The 21,616-nt window shown below is 45.5% G+C and overlaps 1 protein-coding gene across 7 annotated transcripts in view; it reads left to right on the plus strand.

Annotated features, from left to right (window-relative positions):
• AFDN (afadin, adherens junction formation factor) overlaps positions 1-21,616 on the plus strand; it is a 1,370,646-nt gene that overhangs the window by 763,031 nt on the left and 585,999 nt on the right. For all 7 annotated transcript variants that reach the window (XM_075339717.1, XM_075339721.1, XM_075339720.1 and 4 more), the window contains exon 20: positions 21,303-21,501. In XM_075339717.1, the coding sequence (XP_075195832.1) occupies positions 21,303-21,501 (199 nt within the window). The remainder of the gene's footprint in view (positions 1-21,302; positions 21,502-21,616) is intronic.

Consider the following 21,616-nt stretch of genomic DNA (forward strand, 5'->3'; position numbering starts at 1 on the left):
CAGTTTGATGTGTAGCTATTTAGTATTACTCTTTGTGCACATTCATTAAGCCAGTTGTGAATCCTAACTGATTTTTTTGTCGATTCTGTACTTGATCATTTTTTCAATGCGGATGTCATGTGATACCTTTACTTCAGTAAGGCATCCAATAAAGTATGTTATATCCACAGCATTCCCAGTCCAACTATTCAGTGACTTTGTTATGAAAGGAAATCAGGTTGGTCTGACACGATTTATCTATATATATAATTTCCTTATTCTGTCTGTCTGTCTGTCTGTCTGTCTGTCTTGCTCCAAAATTGTGTCCTTACAGTGACACAAAGCTGATTGGCCGCTGGGCTCGCCATGGCCCCGCCCCGCCGCACGGATTGGCCGCTCGCCTCGCCTCGGCTCCGCTCCCCCCACGGATTGGTCGCTCGCCTCGGCCTGGCCCCGCCCTCCGCATGGATTGGCTGCTCGCCCCGGCCCTCCGCACGCATTGCCAGACATAACCTTGCGCTGCTGGGATCGTGACGGAGCCGGTGAACGCTGGTAACCATTATACACATCGGGTAACTAAGGTCCCTTGGTTACCCGATGTGTATCATAGTTACCAGTGTACACCGGCTCCGTCACGATCCCAGCAGCGCCAGACATAACCTTGCGATGCTGGGATCTTGACGGAGCCGGTGAATGCTGGTAACCATTATACACATCGGGTAACTAAGGTCCCTTGGTTACCTGAGGTGTATCATAGTTACCAGTGTACACCGGCTCCGTCACGATCCCAGCAGCGCCAGACATAACCTTGCGATGCTGGGATCTTGACGGAGCCGGTGAATGCTGGTAACCATTATACACATCGGGTAACTAAGGTCCCTTGGTTACCCGATGTGTATCATAGTTACCAGTGTACACCGGCTCCGTCACGATCCCAGCAGCGCCAGACATAACCTTGCGATGCTCTGATCGTGACGGAGCCGGTGAACGCTGGTAACCATTATACACATCGGGTAACTAAGGTCCCTTAGTTACCCGATGTGTATCATAGTTACCAGTGTACACCGGCTCCGTCACGATCCCAGCAGCGCCAGACATAACCTTGCGATGCTCTGATCGTGACGGAGCCGGTGAACGCTGGTAACCATTATACACATCGGGTAACTAAGGTCCCTTAGTTACCCGATGTGTATCATAGTTACCAGCGTACACCGGCTCCCGGTACACATGTGCAGGGAGCCGGCATTATACTCCTCTCCCCCCAGGACTACTCCTCCTATTATAGTCCTCCTATTATACTCCTCTCTGAGTATAATAGGAGAACTATTATAGCATGGGGGATGTAGCACGATGGGGGATGTAGCACGATGGGGGGTGCGCAGCATGGGGGATGTAGCACGATGGGGAGTGCGCAGCATGGGGGATGTAGCACGATGGGGAGTGCGCAGCATGGGGGATGTAGCACGATGGGGAGTGCGCAGCATGGGGGATGTAGCACGATGGGGAGTGCGCAGCATGGGGGATGTAGCACAATGGGGAGTGCGCAGCATGGCGGATGGAGCACGATGGGGGGTGCGCAGAATGGGGGATGTAGCATGTTTCCCATGACTTACTGAAGATTACGGCAAGCAGTACTATTATTTCCTCAGATATTTCTTTCAAGATGCTAGGGTGTAAATCATCTGGACCTGGGGACTTGGTTTCCTTTAACTTGGCTAAGTGTTCTAATATCAATACTTTGCTTATTGTCAACTTGGACGCCTCCAGACCATCATTTCTATCATGATTATTGTTGACTAGAAGGTGGCCCGATTCTAACGTATCGGGTAGTCTAAAATGTGTATGTAGGTTAGCAGATTGAATAATAATATAATCAGTAAGTCTTGAATAATGATGGTTCATTTTTTGCTCGTTGGGCTCCTGCTGTGCAGCACGCATCAGCGTGTTTGACAGTGGGAGACCAACGATCTGAATGGGCAGGGAGCCGGGGTAAGCTAGTAACCATGTTACACATCGGGTAACTATGGAAAGCGGTTTCTATAGTTTTCCGATGTGTACCATGATTAGCAGCCTACGCCGCCTCTGGCACACGTGTGCCGGGAGCCGGGGTAAGCTAGTGGTTTCACACACCCGGCTTTTCTCCACTTTGTCTTGCCGGTGTGGGCTTCCGGGGGTGCAGCAGTCACCTGGGAGTCGGGGCTCCATGTGGGTTTGGGGAATGCGTGCGGGGGGCAGGGCCTGGCCGAGCGACCAATGCGTGCAGGGGGCCGGGGCAAGCGGCCAATCCGTGCGGGGGCGGAGCCTGGCCGAGCGGCCAATCCGTGTGGGGGCGGAGCCGAGGCGCGCGGCCAATGCGACGGTTGTCACTGTAACGACATAATTTTGGAGTAAGACAGACAGACAGAATAAGGCAATTATATATATAGATGCTTGCATTAGTTTTTTTGGGAGAAGACAGATACAAAATACGAATTTAGTAGCTCCCCCTGCTGTTCCACTTTGGTGACTGTTTCACCATTTTGATTCTGCAGGACTCCAGTGGTCTCCATCCTTTTTATTTTGCTTTTAACATACCTCCAAAATCCTTTTACTTTACTCTTCGCCTCTTTTGCAAGCCTTAATTCGTGTCCAGCCTTAGCTCCTTTGGCGCTTGTCTTACAGATTTTCCTGGATTTCTTTTTATATAGAACTTTTCCAGAGCCTTTGGATTACAAGTAACGTGGAAGCCCCCTGTATTTCCATGGATGACTAAATCTCCGAATGACGTAATTCAAATGAAACAACAGATGCATTTACTATAATGAGAAACCAAAGTTACTGTTGACTCCGTCTGGCCTCTGTTCAGCGATGTCTTTTCAGAAGTGCACAAAACTGTGGCTGACCGCTCTTTTATGAACTCTTAAAAAGGCGTACACCACTTGATTATAGGCCCGAAACAGTCCACAGTGTCTGTATCTGTCTTATTATAGGGAATGGTCTATCGGGGGTTCCATCTGAATCATGTTTTTCAGAGACTTACGCGGAAACCCCATATAGGGTGCACGTTAAATGTGAGCCAAGCCTTATTGTGATCTTTGGGAGCCAGAATGAGCTAATCAACATCATTTCAAGAATTTTTTTTTATTATTTCTTTTTTATGCCTTTATCATCCCTGAATCCATTGCACGAGGGCACTCGGAAAGAGCCAGGTTCTGGGATTGTCGCATCTAATGGATATGGCAATCCTGGGTGCCTGCAGGCTCCTATTTTTAGGCTGGGGAGACCAATAGCCATGATAATGGCTCCCCAGCCTGACAATACAGCCCCCAGCTGTCAGCTTTATCTTGGCTGTGTATCAAATTTATTTTTTATTTTTTTTATGGTGGGTGGCTGCAAACCTTTTTTTTTTATATTTTTAAATTATTTATTAAAGTGTAAAAAAAAAAGCTACATGCGATTCCTCTTATTTTCAGGCACAGCCAACATAAGCGCATGGCTGGTGGCTGCAGTATGTAGCTGTAGGCTTTATCTGTGCTGGATATGATAATATGGGGGGACCCTACACCAATATTTTTATTTTTACTGTACGATAGACTCACATGGCATCTGTGATTGGAAGCATTCAGACACTCTGCCACACAGGCTGGGGGCATGTTTGACCGCAACCAATAACAGACGTCAGTGGGTAGGGAAAGCAGTGCAAATGCATTAGGCTAATGAGCAGCCCCAGAAGTAGTATGAGAGTCTGAAGGAGCAGTTACAGCCGTGCCAGAGACTTGGTAAATATAATGTGCTTGCTGTATTGTTTTTTTTTCTACAAGAAAAAAAGAAGCAATGTGCACACAGCATTTCGGAATTCTCATACACTTTGCTGGGAGAAGGAAAGACATGCAGTTTTGAGCAACAAACTGCACCAAAAAAGTTGCAAAAATGTAGTGTGCGCGCAGGGCCTTTTTCCTCGGGTAAGTGCGATTGCAGTGATACTACATTTGCTATTTTTATGTTTTGCCTCCTTTATACAATAAAAACATTTTTACAGAAACAAAAACATTTAAAAAATATTCTGACAGCTGTAGTTTTTTTGTTTTAACCAGATACATTTTTATTGCATTTCAAAACTTTCATAAACATTGTGAGGGTAGTCCTCACATATACCCCCTCCCTCTCCTTCCCCTCCCCGCACCCTCTTCCGGTCGACAGTCTCACCCCTCCATTATTTACGTCCCTCTCTTTATTCATATAAGGACCTGCCCTCCTTATTTCTCAGCCTCTGCGATCTTTCCTTTCCAACCTATAGTCCAAATATCCTATCTTTCAGTTTATACAATTACGCTAATCCTGGAAAGTCCAGCCACTTGCTCCAGATCTTCTCATATTGAGTTATCCTTCCCCTTTTAATATAAATATTTTTCTCCATATAAAAAATATAATTCACTTTTTTAACAAATTCCTTACGTGCCGGTGCTTTTTCAGACAGCCAATACAAGGCAATTATGGTATTTTTCGCTTTATAAGACGCACTTTTGTACCCCCAAATTTTGGGGGAAAGTAGGGGATGCGTCCTTTAAACCGAATACACGGGGGGGGGGGTGTATGTATGTATATATGTGTGTGTATATATATATATATATATATATATATATATATATATATATATAATATATATATATATATAATATATAGTAACGTTGCGACCTGCAATGTGGGGGTTCCACTCGCTTGCAGCGGTGTGAGGTAGCTTCAGCAACACACGTACACAGTCTCTTCATAGAAATTCCGGCAGTTTATTTAAAAACACTCAGCATAAACTGCCCTCAAACATAAACAATAAGTCCATAATGGAAGTTTTAGCAACTTCCCCACTCTCTGGCTCCTGCCAGCGTACAGCTCTAGCCAAGGTTCCTTCCAGCACCCAGGGCCCTCTGCAGACCCCTGTCTGTCTCTCCTCCTGGAGAGATTCGGCCCTACAGCCCTGGCCTGGCTTGGCTGCACTCACCTCAGACTCAATATCAGTGCCTTGTGTTCAGCCTCCACACAGGCTGATACACCCAGAGCTCCCGGCTCTGCTCTCACTTGTTTCCAGTACACACACACTGGAAGTCTGGAGCCAGTCTCTATCTAGACTGCCCTAGACACACTCTCAGAGCTCCCTGCTCTCACTTGCTTCCAGTCCACACACTGGACGTCTGGAGCTAGTCTCTATCTAGACTGCCCTAGACACACTCCACCTAGGTTCAGAGACAGGATTGCTTTAACCCCTGGAGCCACACCCACAGGTGGTAAGGAGGGTGTAATCAGCATCACACACCCTTCCATGGCTCTGCATGTAATGCAATTCTGTGGAACCACAGGTCCCAGCCAACTTCACATTGCAGAGCACCCATGCTTCTGCAAAACATACCGGCCCTTTGTTATACAGCCGGTTGATATGTCACATACCCTCCCCCTCTGTTCAAACCCGTAGGGGAGAACACTTGCCAACGACCTGGGGCCGCGAGGCAGGGTATCCCCGCCGCCATGCCCCACCAGTCGAGAGGGCCGTCCAAGGTGCCCAAGAGCATAAGTCCCTGAGACATCGCCCGACACTGTCACCAAACCCTGTCGTGTCAACCTAGGCTTAAAGGACGTCCCCTTTCCGGACCGTTCTCTCCCTGACCCCCTCCCAGGGTTACCGTAGTAGAGAGACACGTCCTCAGTCAAACCTACAGTCTTGTCCGAACCTAGGCTTACTCGTGTACCCCCAGGGCTACTGTTGGGAACTCTAAGCTCATAGCAGCCACTATCTACAGTACATCGTAGGTTACTTCTCTGTCCGCGATTCCTGTTATCGCGTGTCTTAACTACTGGACCAACATGCCATCTTCCACTTCTTTCCTCTGAACAACGGGGAGAAGACAGCTGCTGTCCCCGACACAGTTGGTGAAGCTGCTCCTCAATTTTCAGGTTTTCTAGCCTCAACCGCTCCATGTCACGTACATGGTGTACCCGATATCCAAGAAGGCTTCGAATGTTTCCAAGACTCTCTACCGCCCCGACACAGACGAACGGAACCATACCAGCTTCCCTGGGTATCTTGCTCTCGTTAGCAGCAGGGATTCTTAATCTCACGAATCCCGACTTATTCACTATGTCTTGCATGACTCGTCCAGTTTTTCCAATGACTCTCCCCACCAGAGCCCAGGGTACTTGGACGATATCTTCCGTCAGCCTTTGCGCTTTCCTTTTATACTCTAGCTGTCTAGTGACTTCCTCATTTTGCAGTTGGACCTGCCACTTCATACGAACACATCTGAAGTGCATGTCCTTTAGAATAGCCACCCGCTGCACAGTAATTTCACTGGTGGACAATATCACTAACTGTCCAGCCTCTGGGGTACAGTAGACCTCACACGCTTCCACAGCTCTCTTAAGTCGTCATGCATGCACTTGATGGCACACGCTTCTCTTAAGTCCTCAGGTATATCCACCATGCACTTGACTACAGAAGTTTCATTCATCCCTGCCGCTTCCACATGCTTGTCCAGTTTCGCTTCCAGAGTCAGCTCTCTTTGGGCCTCCCCTGCTTCAACAAGTTTGGTCAGGATCGACACTCGCTGCTCCATCTGTTCCAAGGCTACCTGTGACCTGGACTGGTACTCTGCCAAGTGACTTCGGAGCTCAGCCACTTCTTTCTCTAAATCCCTTACTCGACTCTCAGTAGCCTGGCTAAGAAGTGTTTCGTGTTTCAGATAGCCATTGCTCATCCTATTGGATGAGTCTTCACCTGTGGACCTCTCTGGTCTACGACACACTATTTCCGAGGCCTCTTTCACCTCTACACCTCCGGCCTTTCCATGGGGTGCAACTTTGTCATAGTCACCCCTCTCTTGGGTCTCAGCTGCTTCACCTTCAGCCGCCTCACAGATAGGTGGCTCGTCAGCTTGCTCAGAAGCGGGAGAGAATTCAGCTTTCAACTCTGGGGTCGGCTCCTTCTCCATGGCTTCATCGCACGGACCACTGTTGTCCCGATTTATCGGTTTTTCTGGCAGCATGTCACCGCTTGCCAGTGTACCCGCCTCAGCTTCAGAACCTTTGGGTTTCTTACTCTTCTTACCCACGACCTTTTCTGCGGTCTCGGCCGTGTCACCCTCAGCCTGGGTGTCACACCCTTCAACATGGCGCTCTGTTCCTTTTAGAGATTTGGGGCTGAATTCGCTGTCATCCTCCCCAGCACCAGGTAGTTCATCAGTCTGCTCACCGTGACTGTTGTGGATTATTCCTCCTCCCTCACTCTCTAGGATTCCATTTCCTATACCACTCTCACTTGACAGACAATCAGCTGCACACTTGGAAATCATAGAGACCACCACCATTACGGCCTTGGTGGGCTCCTTCCCTGCAATTGCAGCCTGCTGATTTCTGACGTCACAATGTGTCAGGTCAGTTTCTGATTCCTCTTTCTCTTGTAGTATGTCACCATCTGACTCTACCGTAGCAGTTGTTACTGGCACCATGTCTTCATTAACCAGGCGTGTCACTTTCTCTGCATCCTCAGACGGCATACACTGTGCCCCCTCTCGGCGCTTATTACGTCTTCGGCGTCGAGAGGATGTTTTACCCTTCTCGCTCATCTGTACCTCACTGTACTCGTTTGTCCCATTTCTAGAGTCAGTGTCTTTACTGGAGTCATCATCACTCCCCCTGGTGTCCTGGACTAACATGTCCCCGCTTAACCAGGTGTCAGTCGCCTTCCCTGAAACTACTTGGGTTTTAGTGGTCAGACTGTCACTTTTCTTTGGAAACGTCACCTCACTAACTTGGGTCCGTCCATCATTTTCTTTGGTCACCCCTAACTTAGGACAGTCAATTGTAGGACGTGCTATCTCCTCCTTACCACACATAACTGCACAACAAGGACTCCTTTTAACCTCATACGGTAAACAGGCTGTCTTAGGCGGGGGCCGACTCATTCCGGTGTAATCGGTCCCGGCCTCTGTCTTCCATAAGTCCTTAAACAACTCAAAGTCCTGTCCTATGATAACAGGATATATCAAATCCCGAACCACACCCACGTCTGGGCGCCCCATACGGTCGGGCGTCTGAATCATCACTCTGGCCAGAGAATATTCTTTAGTGGTCCCATGCACACAGCTTCCTTCTATTGTCCTACCATCCATAAAATGGAGATTGGGCATGGGTCTCACTAAGGTCAGCCGGCTCCCCGGGTCTAACAGACCAGACACACGTAGCCCATTCAAGTCCACGGAGCACTTTTGTGGCCTCACATCGGATGGATAGCCTATACCACAGGTAGGACATAGGTGAGGCGAATCCCATTGCCCCTTGCTATAGTCCACCTGTTCGGCTTGTGAATGCTCCACCCCCTGGTGGGTCACCACCGCTTTTTGAGGCTCCGCCCCCTGTTGGGTAACTACCCCATTCCGGGCCTCCGCCCCCTTCTGGGCAACCACCCCTTTTTGGGATTCCGCCCCCTTTTGGGCCACCACCCTTTTTTGGGACTCCGCCCCATTTTGGGCAACCACCCCCTTTTGGGACTCCGCCCCCTTTTGGGTAACCGCCCCTTTTGGGACTCCACCCCCTTTTGGGCAACCACCCCTTTTTGGGACTCCACCCCCTTTTGGGGTTTCGATGCAATGTCCTTAGCCCCCAGTTCACACCGTTCGCCCTTATCTCCCTGGGCACCTAGTGTCCATACTGGGCCCCGAAGAGAACTCTCAAACTGGTCCATGGCTGCGACCTCGCTGTACACTGACAGCTCCTGCTGTCCCCGCACCAGTAACTGGTACAGCTCCTCCAGAACGTCCGCAGGGACCATTCCCTCTTTTTGGCTTTCAGCCCCCACTGTTGTCACCGGACCTCCTGGCATCTGCTGTGGGTGCTGCTGACTCAGGAGCCCCTTCATGCTGCAACGAAAAGAGGAACAGGAGGGGCGCTCCAATGGGTAATACCCGGTGGTCAAAGACAGGGGGGGGTTAGAGAACCTCTAACCTTTCCGGGTTGTACCGCCCGTACAACCAGGATCTCCAGCCTGTGGTGTATCACTGCTCACCAAACAGGGCCCCGCAATTCCGGGCTGGCCTGGAACCTCCAGTCGCTGGACTCTCGCCACTGCAGCAAGGAACTCTGCTGACCTGCTGATTCACCGCCAGGTGCTTGAGCGCTGTCACTGTTCGTGGACCCGCCGATCCACCGCCAGCTGCTTGAGTGCTTGAGTGCGCAGACAAACTTTTCGTGGACCCGCCGATCCACAGCAATACGTCCTAGGCCGTTGCCCTTAGCAACCAGGCTGCGTTGCCCCTAGCAACCAGACCGCATGCCCGCTACCTCCACCATATGTAACGTTGCGCCCTGCAACATGGGGGTTCCACTCGCTTGCAGCGGTGTGAGGTAGCTTCAGCAACACACGTACACAGTCTCTTCATAGAAATTCCAGCAGTTTATTTAAAAACACTCAACATAAACTGCCCTCAAACTTATAAAATAAATCCATAATGGAAGTTTTAGCAACTTCCCCACTCTGGCTCCTGCCAGCGTACAGCTCTAGCCAAGGTTCCTTCCAGCACCCAGGGCCCTCTGCAGACCCCTGTATGTCTCTCCTCTTGGAAAGATTCGGCCCTACAGCCCTGGCCTGGCTTGGCTGCACTCACCTCAGACTCAATATCAGAGCCTTGTGTTCAGCCTCCACACAGGCTGATACACCCAGAGCTCCCGGCTCTGCTCTCACTTGTTTCCAGTACACACACACTGGAAGTCTGGAGCCAGTCTCTATCTAGACTGCCCTAGACACACTCTCAGAGCTCCCTGCTCTCACTTGTTTCCAGTCCACACACGACGTCTCGAGCTAGTCTCTATCTAGACTGCCCTAGACACACACTTCGAGCTCCCTGCTCTCACTTGTTTCCAGTCCACACACTGGACGTCTGGAGCTAGTCTCTATCTAGACTGCCCTAGACACACTCCACCTAGGTTCAGAGACAGGATTGCTTTAACCCCTGGAGCCACACCCACAGGTGGTAAGGAGTGTGTAATCAGCATCACACACCCTTCCATGGCTCTGCATGTAATGCAATCCTGTGGAACCACAGGTCCCAGCCAACTTCACATTGCAGAGCACCCATGCTTCTGCAAAACATACCGGCCCTTTGTTATACAGCCGGTTGATACGTCACAATATATATATATATATATATATATATATATATATATATATATATATATATATATATATATATATATATATATATATATATATATATATATATATATATATATATATATATATATATATATATATTTATATATATATATATATTTTTATATATATATATATATTTTTATATATATATATATTTTTATATATATATATATTTTTATATATATATATATAATTTTTTATATATATATATATATATATTTTTATATATATATATATATATATATATATATATATATATATATATACTGCAGGGTCCGCTTTGGAGCGGTGCTGGGGGCAGGGAAAGCTGCGAGCAGCAGCATTAGATCTTTTTCTCCCGCTCATATAATATGCACAGCCGCTGTCCAGCAGCGTGGTGCTGAAACTGCATCGCGCTGATGGGCTGGGGCAGCGGGGCATATTATATCTGCCTGCGCCCTCCTTTGATCGCACATGATCCCCCCTGTGTTAGATATGGCCCCCATGCTGCTGCCCATAGTAAAATAAAAAAAGCTTTACTTACCTCCAGCGCTGATCTCCAGGTCTCCTGCTGCTGCTGTCTGTGATAAGGCACGCAGAGATGATATCACTCTGCCATGCCAATCACATGACCGGCAGCAAGAGCCAGGAAGTGGAGGAGGCCGGAGCTCAACTGCGAGGAGGGAGACACGAGGAGGGACAGCGCTGAGAAGGTAAGGAAAGAGTGTTTTATTTTATTATGGGCAGCAGCATGGGGGGCATATCTAACACAGGGGAGATGTGCCATCTATAGTGGCCATGGTCAGCACACATGGGGGCCATATCTAACACAGGGGCCATGGGCAGCACACATGGGGGCCATATCTAACACAGGGGAGATGTGCCATCTATAGTGGCCATGGGCAAAACACATGGGGGCCATATCTAACACAGGGGAGATGTGCTATCTATAGGGGTTATGGGCAGCACACATGGGGGCCATATCTAACAGAGGGGAGATGTGCCATCTATAGTGGCCATGGGCAGCACACATAGTGGCCATAACTAACACAGGGGAGGTGTGCCATCTATAGTGGCCATGGGCAGCACACATGGGGGCCATATCTAACACAGGGGAGATATGCCATTTATAGTGGCCATGGGCAGCACAGGGGGACGTGTCCCAGCACAAGGGGGATATATTCAATATAAGGGGGCCATATCCAGATTAAGGGGGGCTATGAGGGACATATACCCTATATGATTTGTTAGACAGACACTGGCATTATATGATGGACCCCATTTAACATTAAAAAAATAATTCTCTTTTCCTTCACCAAATTTGGGGGTGCGTCTTATAATCAGGTGCGTCTTATAAAGCGAAAAATATGGTAGTTTCTTTGCTGCATACAACAATCTCACCATTGCCAGTTTCTCTTGCTCATCCACCCCCACTTCATCCACGTAGCCCAGCACACACACCAACGGGTTTCTGGATAGGTTCACTTGCATCACTGGTTGAATTAAATTTAACGCTGTGATGCAAAACCTTTGTAAACACGAGCACTCCCACAACATGTGCATGATCCCTGCTTCTTCCACAGTACATTTTTCACATTTGGAATCAGTTCTCACTCCCGTTTTCTTCATCCACGTAGGGGTTCTATATACTCTGTAAATAACATATATTTGCGATAGCCGTTTCGCCTGGCTCAGAGATATTTTGATGACTTATTTCAAAACTGACTCACGTTTATCCTCCCCAATTTCTCCCACATCTTCCAACCACTGTGCATATGCCCCAATTTGTTGCCTCCCAAGAGACATGGACAGAAGTCCCCTGTAGACCATCGATATGCACCCTGCCATCCCCCTCTGCATCCCTAGTATATTAATTACACTATCTAATTGTATAACAATTGGTGTTTTTCTGTTCTGCGTGATCTCCAGGATGAACCGTTATATCGATTTGTGGGATCGCACTGCAAAATAGGACATACCGGTATGTCCAATGTTGGTAAGCGGTTAATGGCTGTTTCTGACCATACAAGGGACGTGGTCTGACCATTCCACATCTCCTGGGCCGAGGACGATGTAAAAAACTATATAGACATTACAATACGGGATCACAAATAATTCTATGACGCAAAAGTTTTTTAAAAATATGCAGGAAAACGTTTTACCACATACAAAGATCCCGTACTTTAATGTATTTATACTCTTTTGCTTCCTCCCTGGACTCAGAGCTGTCATATGATCCAGTGCTGGATTTCCCACTTTAGGCACAGTAGGCACTGTGCCTAGGGCCTACAAATGTTTTAGGAAAAGAAATATCCTGAGGTAAAAGAAATAATGTGAACTAATACATATTTATGTGATTTTAATAGGAACTTCCAATAAACTAGAGTCATACAATATTTGACAACATATTGAAATCAAGTCATTAATGATGTATTCAAATTCCATACTTTTTGTCAATTCCCTTCAATGCACAGAAGAGCCAAAGATGATAGACGATCTTGACCAATGGCTGAACGTAAATAGTTCTTAATGTGCTTCAGCTTAGAAAATGACCATTCCCCTTCAGCATTAGAATCAAGTATCAATAAATTATGAAAGCAATGTGAACATTTGGAAAACTGGAAGTCAGTTTATCTTTAATTTGAGATTTCAATATTTGAAGAACAGACTTTTTGTCCTTATACAAAGTAGAAAACATTAGAAACTCATCAAAAAAATCCTCCTCCAAGTCTGATGCATACATGTTGACCAACATACATGACTTTAGTTTAATTTAATCTCTTAACATTTTATCTCTTCACATGGTCTTGTCTGTGAGGAAACTGGATCTATCACATAATTCACTGTATGCCAAATGCCATCTCTATCATTAGTACGTCAATGATAGTATAAAATGCTTGGACTCGAAAAGTGTCTCTTGCAATTATTTCCTTTTCTATTTCTCCTTCAAACAAGATATTTATTTTGCTTTTTGTGTCTAAACTTTGTTTATACTCTGCATTTGGAAGAAGCTCATTTGCAGCTTTTTCAAACTCATTGAATTTTTCTTCACTTCGAATATTAGTAAAAGATCTTTAGTAATACTTTTTCTAAAGATCTCTTTATCTATACTACTAGATACAGACAAAAAAGACGCAAGAGAAAGGCGATCATCGGTTCAACTCATTTTTATTTTTATATATTGTGATAGAGAACATGCAGAGAGGTGATGCGGGAGAGAGGAACGGTATACATCACCGCAGACAGTACAACAATGGCAGCTATGTACTAGTTGAATGCAAAGAAATGGTATATTGTCATATGTAAACAGGGAATAATGACCCACAGATCAGAAACGCATGCTCACAGAGATGGTGCACCAGGGAAACTCTTAATATAAGATATAATAAAGAAATAAACTAGAAAAGCCTAGTGTGTGTGTATATATATATAAGAGAAAACCATGGATAACAATATTTCACCTCTCAATATAGAGAGAAATGTATCATATACAATACACCATGTGAGCATATATCCATGCCGGTGGTGGAAAACCACAACACAGAGGGAAAGCACAAGAACCACAATGACTAATTATAGAAAGTGAATAAGATAATACAATATATGTATATTCTCACATTAAGGTTAATGTGCTTTTCCAGCAGCAGCGGTATAGACCAGCACCAACAGGGGCATGCATAGCTACTAGTTGCTGAAGCACACAATACACTTACAGCATGAAGATACAAAGCAGCGTGCAGCTATCATTTCAAGGGTACTAACCACTGATTGAAGCAAGGCAATCGTACGAAAATAACATTACCTAGATAAAGAGGACTGCGGAGGGAATGCGCCCGATGCGCATTTCGGAGTGTACCTTCGTCAGGGGGCGTGACCGGAAACAACGGGGGTGCCATTAAAATAGGCCTTTATCCCCCTGCTGATTGGGCAGACAATCAGACGCATCCGCCGCCGGCCGACCGTAAGTCCCGCCTCACGGACACGTCATGGCCACACAGAACGCCGGGTAATTAAACCCGGCGTCCCAGTCGCCATAGAGACGTGCCCGGGAGAGCAAGGAAATCCAGGCAAACGGCGCATGCGTCAGCCACCCAGCCAGAAGGGGAATGAAAATAGAAAATAGACATTGCTATAGAAGCAAATAGGCTCGTAAAGATCACTGCACAGTGACCGGATCATGATAAGAAGATATATATCACACAATCTCATGAATGAGAAAATATATCTGAACAGGGAAGAAGAAAAATTATATACAGCTAGTGGTACATACATATCATGATCACAATTATATACTACACATAAGAAAGCTATTAGATGCAAAAATTACATCTATGCATTAATTACATGAAATTGTACAGGTATGCATGTAGTACAATATATACAAAAAATAATAAAGAAAAAATAAATAAATTGTGAATAATAAAAAATTAAAAAGTGAGAAATAAGTTAAGATAAAAATGAAGAGATAAGAAAAAAAGAAAAAGAGAAAGGAAAAAGACAAAAAGGGGGAGAGGAGAAGAAAAAAACAAAAAAACAAAATATATGGACAAAATGAAAATTCTTCACAGTTCACAATGATCCAATCCATGTCAGCATCTTGTATGCAAGGAAGACGATAGCCAAGATAACGAATCAACAGTGCAAGTAATATATGCTGACGCATAAAACACACAAGGCCTAGAAAAAATTAAAACAATATTAAAATCAAGAAAAAAGCACCAAGACATTATAAAAAGGGAATGAAGCTCATGTTTTCATTCAAGCCTAGGGGCTGCACCGTACGGAGACGCCAAATCCATTGTGTCTCTAATCGTGCCAGTCGCTGACTGACACGACCCCCACGGATATCCACGTCAAGAGTATCAATTCCACGGACTAAAAACCCCCTCGAGTCACACTTATGAAAGAGCTTAAAGTGCCGTGGAATCGTCTTGAGAGTGGATACATCAGTATGTTCCCGTGCGGCTTCAATTCCCAGAACGTGCTCACGGACCCGAATTTTGAGTTGTCGGGTCGTGAGCCCAATATAATTTTTTGGACAAGGGCAAACTCCATAATATATTACAGACTTAGACTCACAAGTAATCCTTTTTCTAATTGTGTAGTTCCTTGTAGAGGAAGAGTCAGAAAATGTATTCGTCCGCAATACATTAGGACATGCCACACATTTGCCGCACGGGAAACATCCGTTCCTAATAGTTGGTACATTGGAGAATATTGGGGATGAGATACTCTCATGGAGACTATGGACAAGATAGTCCTTAAGGTTTTTAGCTCTACGTAAGGTGATTTGTGGTCTTATGGGTAAGATTTTGGCCAGTATGGAATCACCCTGTAAAATCGGCCAAGATTTCGTCAAAGCGTCACGGATATCAGAATGTGCAGAGCAATAATTGGTGATAAACCTAATAGAGGAATCATTACTCCTCACATTCTTGGAGTATAGCAGATTGTTCCTCAAAGAGTATTTAGCTCTATGGTAAGCATGTTTGATCGTACGCTTGCTGTACCCACTTTCAGAAAAACGCTTGGTTAGTTCAGCCGCCTGCAATTCAAAGTCGCAATCACTTGAACACAATTGGCGAATACGGAGAAATTGTCCGACAGGTACAGAACGTATCATATGTGGAGGATGAAACGATGACGCATGGAGTAGCGTATTAGTCGCCATAGATTTACGATATAAATTGGACTGTAGACAGTCCTCAGAGTCCCTATACACCAGCACATCCAAAAATGTGATGGAATCAGTAGAGCTTTGATATGTAAGATGGATGTTGCGAGTGTTGGAGTTCAGATCACTAATAAATTTTAAAAGGAAATCAAAAGACCCCTGCCAGATAAGGAATATATCATCGATGTACCGAGTCCATAAAAGGACTCGGCCAATCGACGATTCCGAATCTGACAGGGGGAGGTCCCTCTCCCACAGCCCCAGGAACAAATTAGCATAGGCTGGCGCAAATGAAGCGCCGATCGCTCTGCCCTGGAGCTGGAGGTAAAAGGACCCCTTAAAAACGAAAAAATTATGTGTCAGTGAGAACTCCAACAGTCGCAACACCAGATCCACAAAGTCAGATGACATATTACTCATACTTAAATAAAATCTCGCTGCTCTGATTCCATCGGCATGTCGGATACTGGTGTATAGGGACTCAACATCACAAGATACCAAAAGAGAATCCTTACCCAAATATAATCTGTCTATACGCCTCAAAAAATCGCCAGTGTCCTGAATGAATGAAGGAAGATTCCTTACAAGCGGCTGAAGTTGATTATCAAGCCATCTATTGATGTTTTCAAGGAAATTCCCATTGCCCGAAATAATCGGGCGACCCGGAGGGGAGGAGGCGTTTTTATGCACTTTGGGTAATAAGTACAATGTTGCAATCCTAGGTTCCGGTACAATCAAAGCCGATGCCAATTCGGGGGAGATAATACAGTCATCCTTAGCCACTTGCACAATCCGCTTAAGTTCCTCCACATATTTAATAAGGGGGTTGAAAGTTAGCTTTTGATAACACACAGTATTCCTTAGTTGGCGAAAGGCCTCTTTCTCGTATGCGGATGTTGGCCAAATGACTATATTCCCCCCCTTATCGGCAGGCTTTATTGTAACATCAGACAGTCGTTGCAACTCCTGAAGGCGAATACGTTCAGATTTGGACAAATTGTCAACCCTGACATGGCTAGACAGATTTTCAAGATCCTAAGGGGTGCTTCACACATAGCGAGATCGCTACCGAAATCGCTGCTACGGCACGGTTTTGGTGACGCAACAGTGACCTCATTAGCGATCTCGCTGTGTGTGACACTGAGCAGCGATCAGGCCCCTGCTGCGAGATCGCTGCTCGTTACACACAGCCCTGGTTCGTTTTCTTCAAAGGCGCTCTCCCGCTGTGACACACAGATCGCTGTGTGTGACAGCGAGAGAGCAACGAAATGAAGCAAGCAGGGAGTAGGAGCCGGCATCTGGCAGCTGCGGTAAGCTGTAACCAGGGTAAACATCGGGTAACCAAGGTGGTTACCCGATATTTACCTTAGTTACCAGCCTCCGCAGCTCTCACGCTGCTTGTGCTGCCTTCTCCGGCTCTCTGCACATGTGGCTGCAGTACACATCGGGTAATTAACCCGATGTGTACTGTAGCTAGGAGAGCAAGGAGCCAGCGCTAAGCAGTGTGCGCGGCTCCCTGCTCTCGCGGTTGTGATCGCTGCTTCGGCTGCTGTGTTTGACAGCTAAGCAGCGATCATAACAGTGACTTACCAGGTCGCTGTTACGTCACAGAAAATGGTGACGTAACAGCGACCTCGTTGTCGCTGTCCCTTAGTGTGAACCAGCCCTTAGACACTACCTGCACAAATAAATCAATATTCGCGCAGGAGGATAATGGTAAGGATTTCTTAGAAGGGGGTTTAATGCAAGATGGTACCTTACCTCCCTCACCAGCTCTATGTTCAGATTCTAATTCAGACAAAATTGCTAGTGCCGCTTCTTCTTTTTCTGCGGGAAACAAAATTCGAGATGTGTCATCAAAGAAGTACCTTTTAAATAGCAAGGATCTGGCGAAAATGTGTAAATCTTTAATTAGGGCTGGTTCACACTAAGCGACAGCGACAACGAGGTCGCTGTTACGTCACCATTTTCTGTGACGTAACAGCGACCTTGTAAGTCGCTGTTATGATCGCTGCTTAGCTGTCAAACACAGCAGCCGAAGCAGCGATCATAACCGCGAGAGCAGGGAGCCGCGCACACTGCTTAGCGCTGGCTCCTTGCTCTCCTAGCTACAGTACACATCGGGTTAATTAACCCGATGTGTACTGCAGCTATATGTGCAGAGAGCCGGAGCCGGCAGCACAGGCAGCGTGAGAGCTGCGGAGGCTGGTAACTAAGGTAAATATCGGGTAACCACCTTGGTTACCCGATGTTTACCCTGGTTACAGCTTACCGCAGCTGCCAGATGCCGGCTCCTGCTCCCTGCTCGCTTCATTTCGTCGCTCTCTCACTGTCACACACAGCGATCTGTGTGTCACAGCGGGAGAGCGCCTTTGAAGAAAACGAACCAGGGCTGTGTGTAACGAGCAGCGATCTCGCAGCAGGGGCCAGATCGCTGCTCAGTGTCAGACACAGCGAGATCGCTAATGAGGTCACTGTTGCGTCACCAAAACCGTGCCGTAGCAGCGATTTCGGTAGCGATCTCACTATGTGTGAAGCACCCCTTACTGTGAACATATGAAACCCTGCTATTGGTGAGAAAGACAAGCCTCTAGACAATAGGGACAAATCAGATTCACTAAGTATATGTGTGCTCAGGTTAATCACCTTATTGTCAGCAGTAGTGTTAGGTCCTTTAGATTTTTTTATGCCATTGGTTTGATGTCGAAAGAAGCCACTACCGCCATAAGTTGTTCCAGATCTAGTACTAGAATCAGAAGTTTCAGATATTTCGCTCAGAGAAGATATATTAGACTGAGCTGACGGGCGTCTCATTCCCTCCTGTGTAGCAAACGGTTTACGCCAGAAATAGACTTTATTTTCAGAAAAATCCTTCTGATCCCGTCTGAACTTCCTCAGATGAACATCTCGAATTTGTTTAACAAGGGAGTCAACCTTCTTTGTAGCCTCTAAATCATATTTATCAGCCTTGTCAGGGGGGCAAATAGACCGAAATGAGGTCTGTTTCTGATCAATGATAGAATCCATCTTGGCAATATTAGAAGTATTTAAGTCAATCAGGAGTTGCATAAGGTTAAAGGAGCAACTATTGCACATATCCTCCCATTTAGATATAAAATCCTGGTCCTCGACCACAAACGTTGGTGTTAATCTAACCCTAAGACCACGTGGTATTAGTTTTTTATCAATATATTTAGTCAGGAGTAATCTACTCCAACAAAGGCGTGTACGTTTATTAAGAAGAGTGGTGATTTCTGAAAACATAAGGTCCAAATCCGGTCCACTATTAGTATCATTTTCCGTTTGGACCTCCCCAAACACCTGATCCGCTTGATTCAGCCATGAAGACTCCATGGCCTTATAGTCCATTATGAATACACCTGAATCTGTGCAAAACACAGCAAAGAGAGCAAGAATAAGTAATGGCGTAAACAACTGCATATTATAAAGTTATTGATATATGTACCAAAATATATACATAAATTTACACATCATATGTTGCGCAGAAAAGGACTGTAATATGTGAACCAAATCGCTAATGACAGACAAAAAAGACGCAAGAGAAAGGCGATCATCGGTTCAACTCATTTTTATTTTTATATATTGTGATAGAGAACATATGCAGAGAGGTGATGGGGGAGAGAGGAACGGTATACATCACCGCAGACAGTACAACAATGGCAGCTATGTACTAGTTGAATGCAAAGAAATGGTATATTGTCATATGCAAACAGGGAATAATGACCCACAGATCAGAAACGCATGCTCACAGAGATGGTGCACCAGGGAAACTCTTAATATTAATGGCACCCCCGTTGCTTCCGGTCACGCCCCCTGACGAAGGTACACTCCGAAATGCGCATCGGGCGCATTCCCTCCGCAGTCCTCTTTATCTAGGTAATGTTATTTTCGTACGATTGCCTTGCTTCAATCAGTTGTTAGTACCCTTGAAATGATGGCTGCACGCTGCTTTGTATCTTCATGCTGTAAGTGTATTGTGTGCTTCAGCAACTAGTAGCTATGCATGCCCCTGTTGGTGCTGGTCTATACCGCTGCTGCTGGAAAAGCACATTAACCTTAATGTGAGAATATACATATATTGTATTGTATTATTCACTTTCTATAATTAGTCATTGTGGTCCTTGTGCTTTCCCGCTGTGTTGTGGTTTTCCACCACCGGCATGGATATATGCTCACATGGTGTATTGTATATGATACATTTCTCTCTATATTGAGAGGTGAAATATTGTTATCCATGGTTTTCTCTTATATATATACTAGGTTTTTCTAGATTATTTCTTTATTATATCTTATATTAAGAGATTCCCTGGTGCACTATCTCTGTGAGCATGCGTTTCTGATCTGTGGGTCATTATTCCCTGTTTGCATATGACAATATACCATTTCTTTGCATTCAACTAGTACATAGCTGCCATTGTTGTACTGTCTGCGGTGATGTATACCGTTCCTCTCTCCCCCATCACCTCTCTGCATGTTCTCTATCACAATATATAAAAATAAAAATGAGTTGAACCGATGATCGCCTTTCTCTTGCGTTTTTTTTTGTCTGTCATTAGCAATTTGGTTCACATATTACAGTCCTTTTCTGCGTAACATATGATGTGTATATTTATGCATATATTTTGGTACATATATCAATAACTTTATAATATGCAGTTGTTTACGCCATTACTTATTATTACTACTAGATACAGGGACAGTTAGGCAGGGATTAGCAATATGCACCCAGAACTACTCTTGGTTCTGGGTGCATATTGCACCTGACAGGTTCCCTTTAAGTTGGTGTGCTTAGGGCCTGCGAAGACCTAAATCCGGCCCTGGTATGATCAGACCATGTCCCTGTACAGAAAGACATGACCATTACACAGTACATAGCAGGGGAACATTTATAACATTATCTCAGCCCAGAAACACTTTTTTTTCCCCAACACCTGTGATTGTGGAACTTATCATTATTCCAAAATCTATTGCTTGAAATTAACTTTAAAATAACTTTGTGAGAAAATGCCCTTTAAAGGAATTGTCTAGAAGTAGATATTTGATGATGAATCATTAAGGTCCAACACCGGGTGCCCCCACTGATCAGCTATTTTTGCTCCAGCAGCACCTGGATGTAAACCTGGTGAGTGGAACTGCTAACCGTACGTCCATGTAAGGTGTAGTGTCCACTGCAGTTTACTGCAACGCCGCTCCTGTTCTTTTGATTAGAAGCTGCGCTGTACTAGCCGGCAATGGCCAATAATGGATGCTACACTTGGAATGGAACTGCACTCAGCAGTGTTCAGTGTTACCATCCAGTGTTACCATCCGACAATTGCTGGAGCATAAAAGAGCTTTCCTTTCCAGGCATCAGGTGTTGGACCCCCACTGATCTGCTATTCATGACCAGTTTTGCAGATGGATCAACAAATAGCTAGACAACACCTTTAATTTCTATTACTATTTTCAGTAACACACTTATTTCATTTCATATAGGAGCTAATCGAGAGTGTCAGAACGGTTGCTGAGAATACTGCTGATGAACTGGCTCGCAGTGATGGACGAGAAGTTCAATTGGAGGAAGATCCAGACTTACAGCTGCCTTTCCTATTGCCTGAAGATGGTTATTCTTGTGATGTGGTACGAAACATTCCTAATGGTTTGCAGGAATTTTTGGAACCACTGTGTCAAAGAGGTGTGTATGAGCTAAAGTAAAGTTACTTTTATAAAAGTGCATAGAGCATAATCATGTGTTACAGATGATCGCATCGATCAGCTACAAAATGACTTGGAGTTGAATTTCTTGAAAT

This window comes from Anomaloglossus baeobatrachus, chromosome 3 (assembly GCF_048569485.1).
Source record: "Anomaloglossus baeobatrachus isolate aAnoBae1 chromosome 3, aAnoBae1.hap1, whole genome shotgun sequence".
In the NCBI taxonomy this organism is placed as follows: Eukaryota; Metazoa; Chordata; class Amphibia; order Anura; family Aromobatidae; genus Anomaloglossus; species Anomaloglossus baeobatrachus.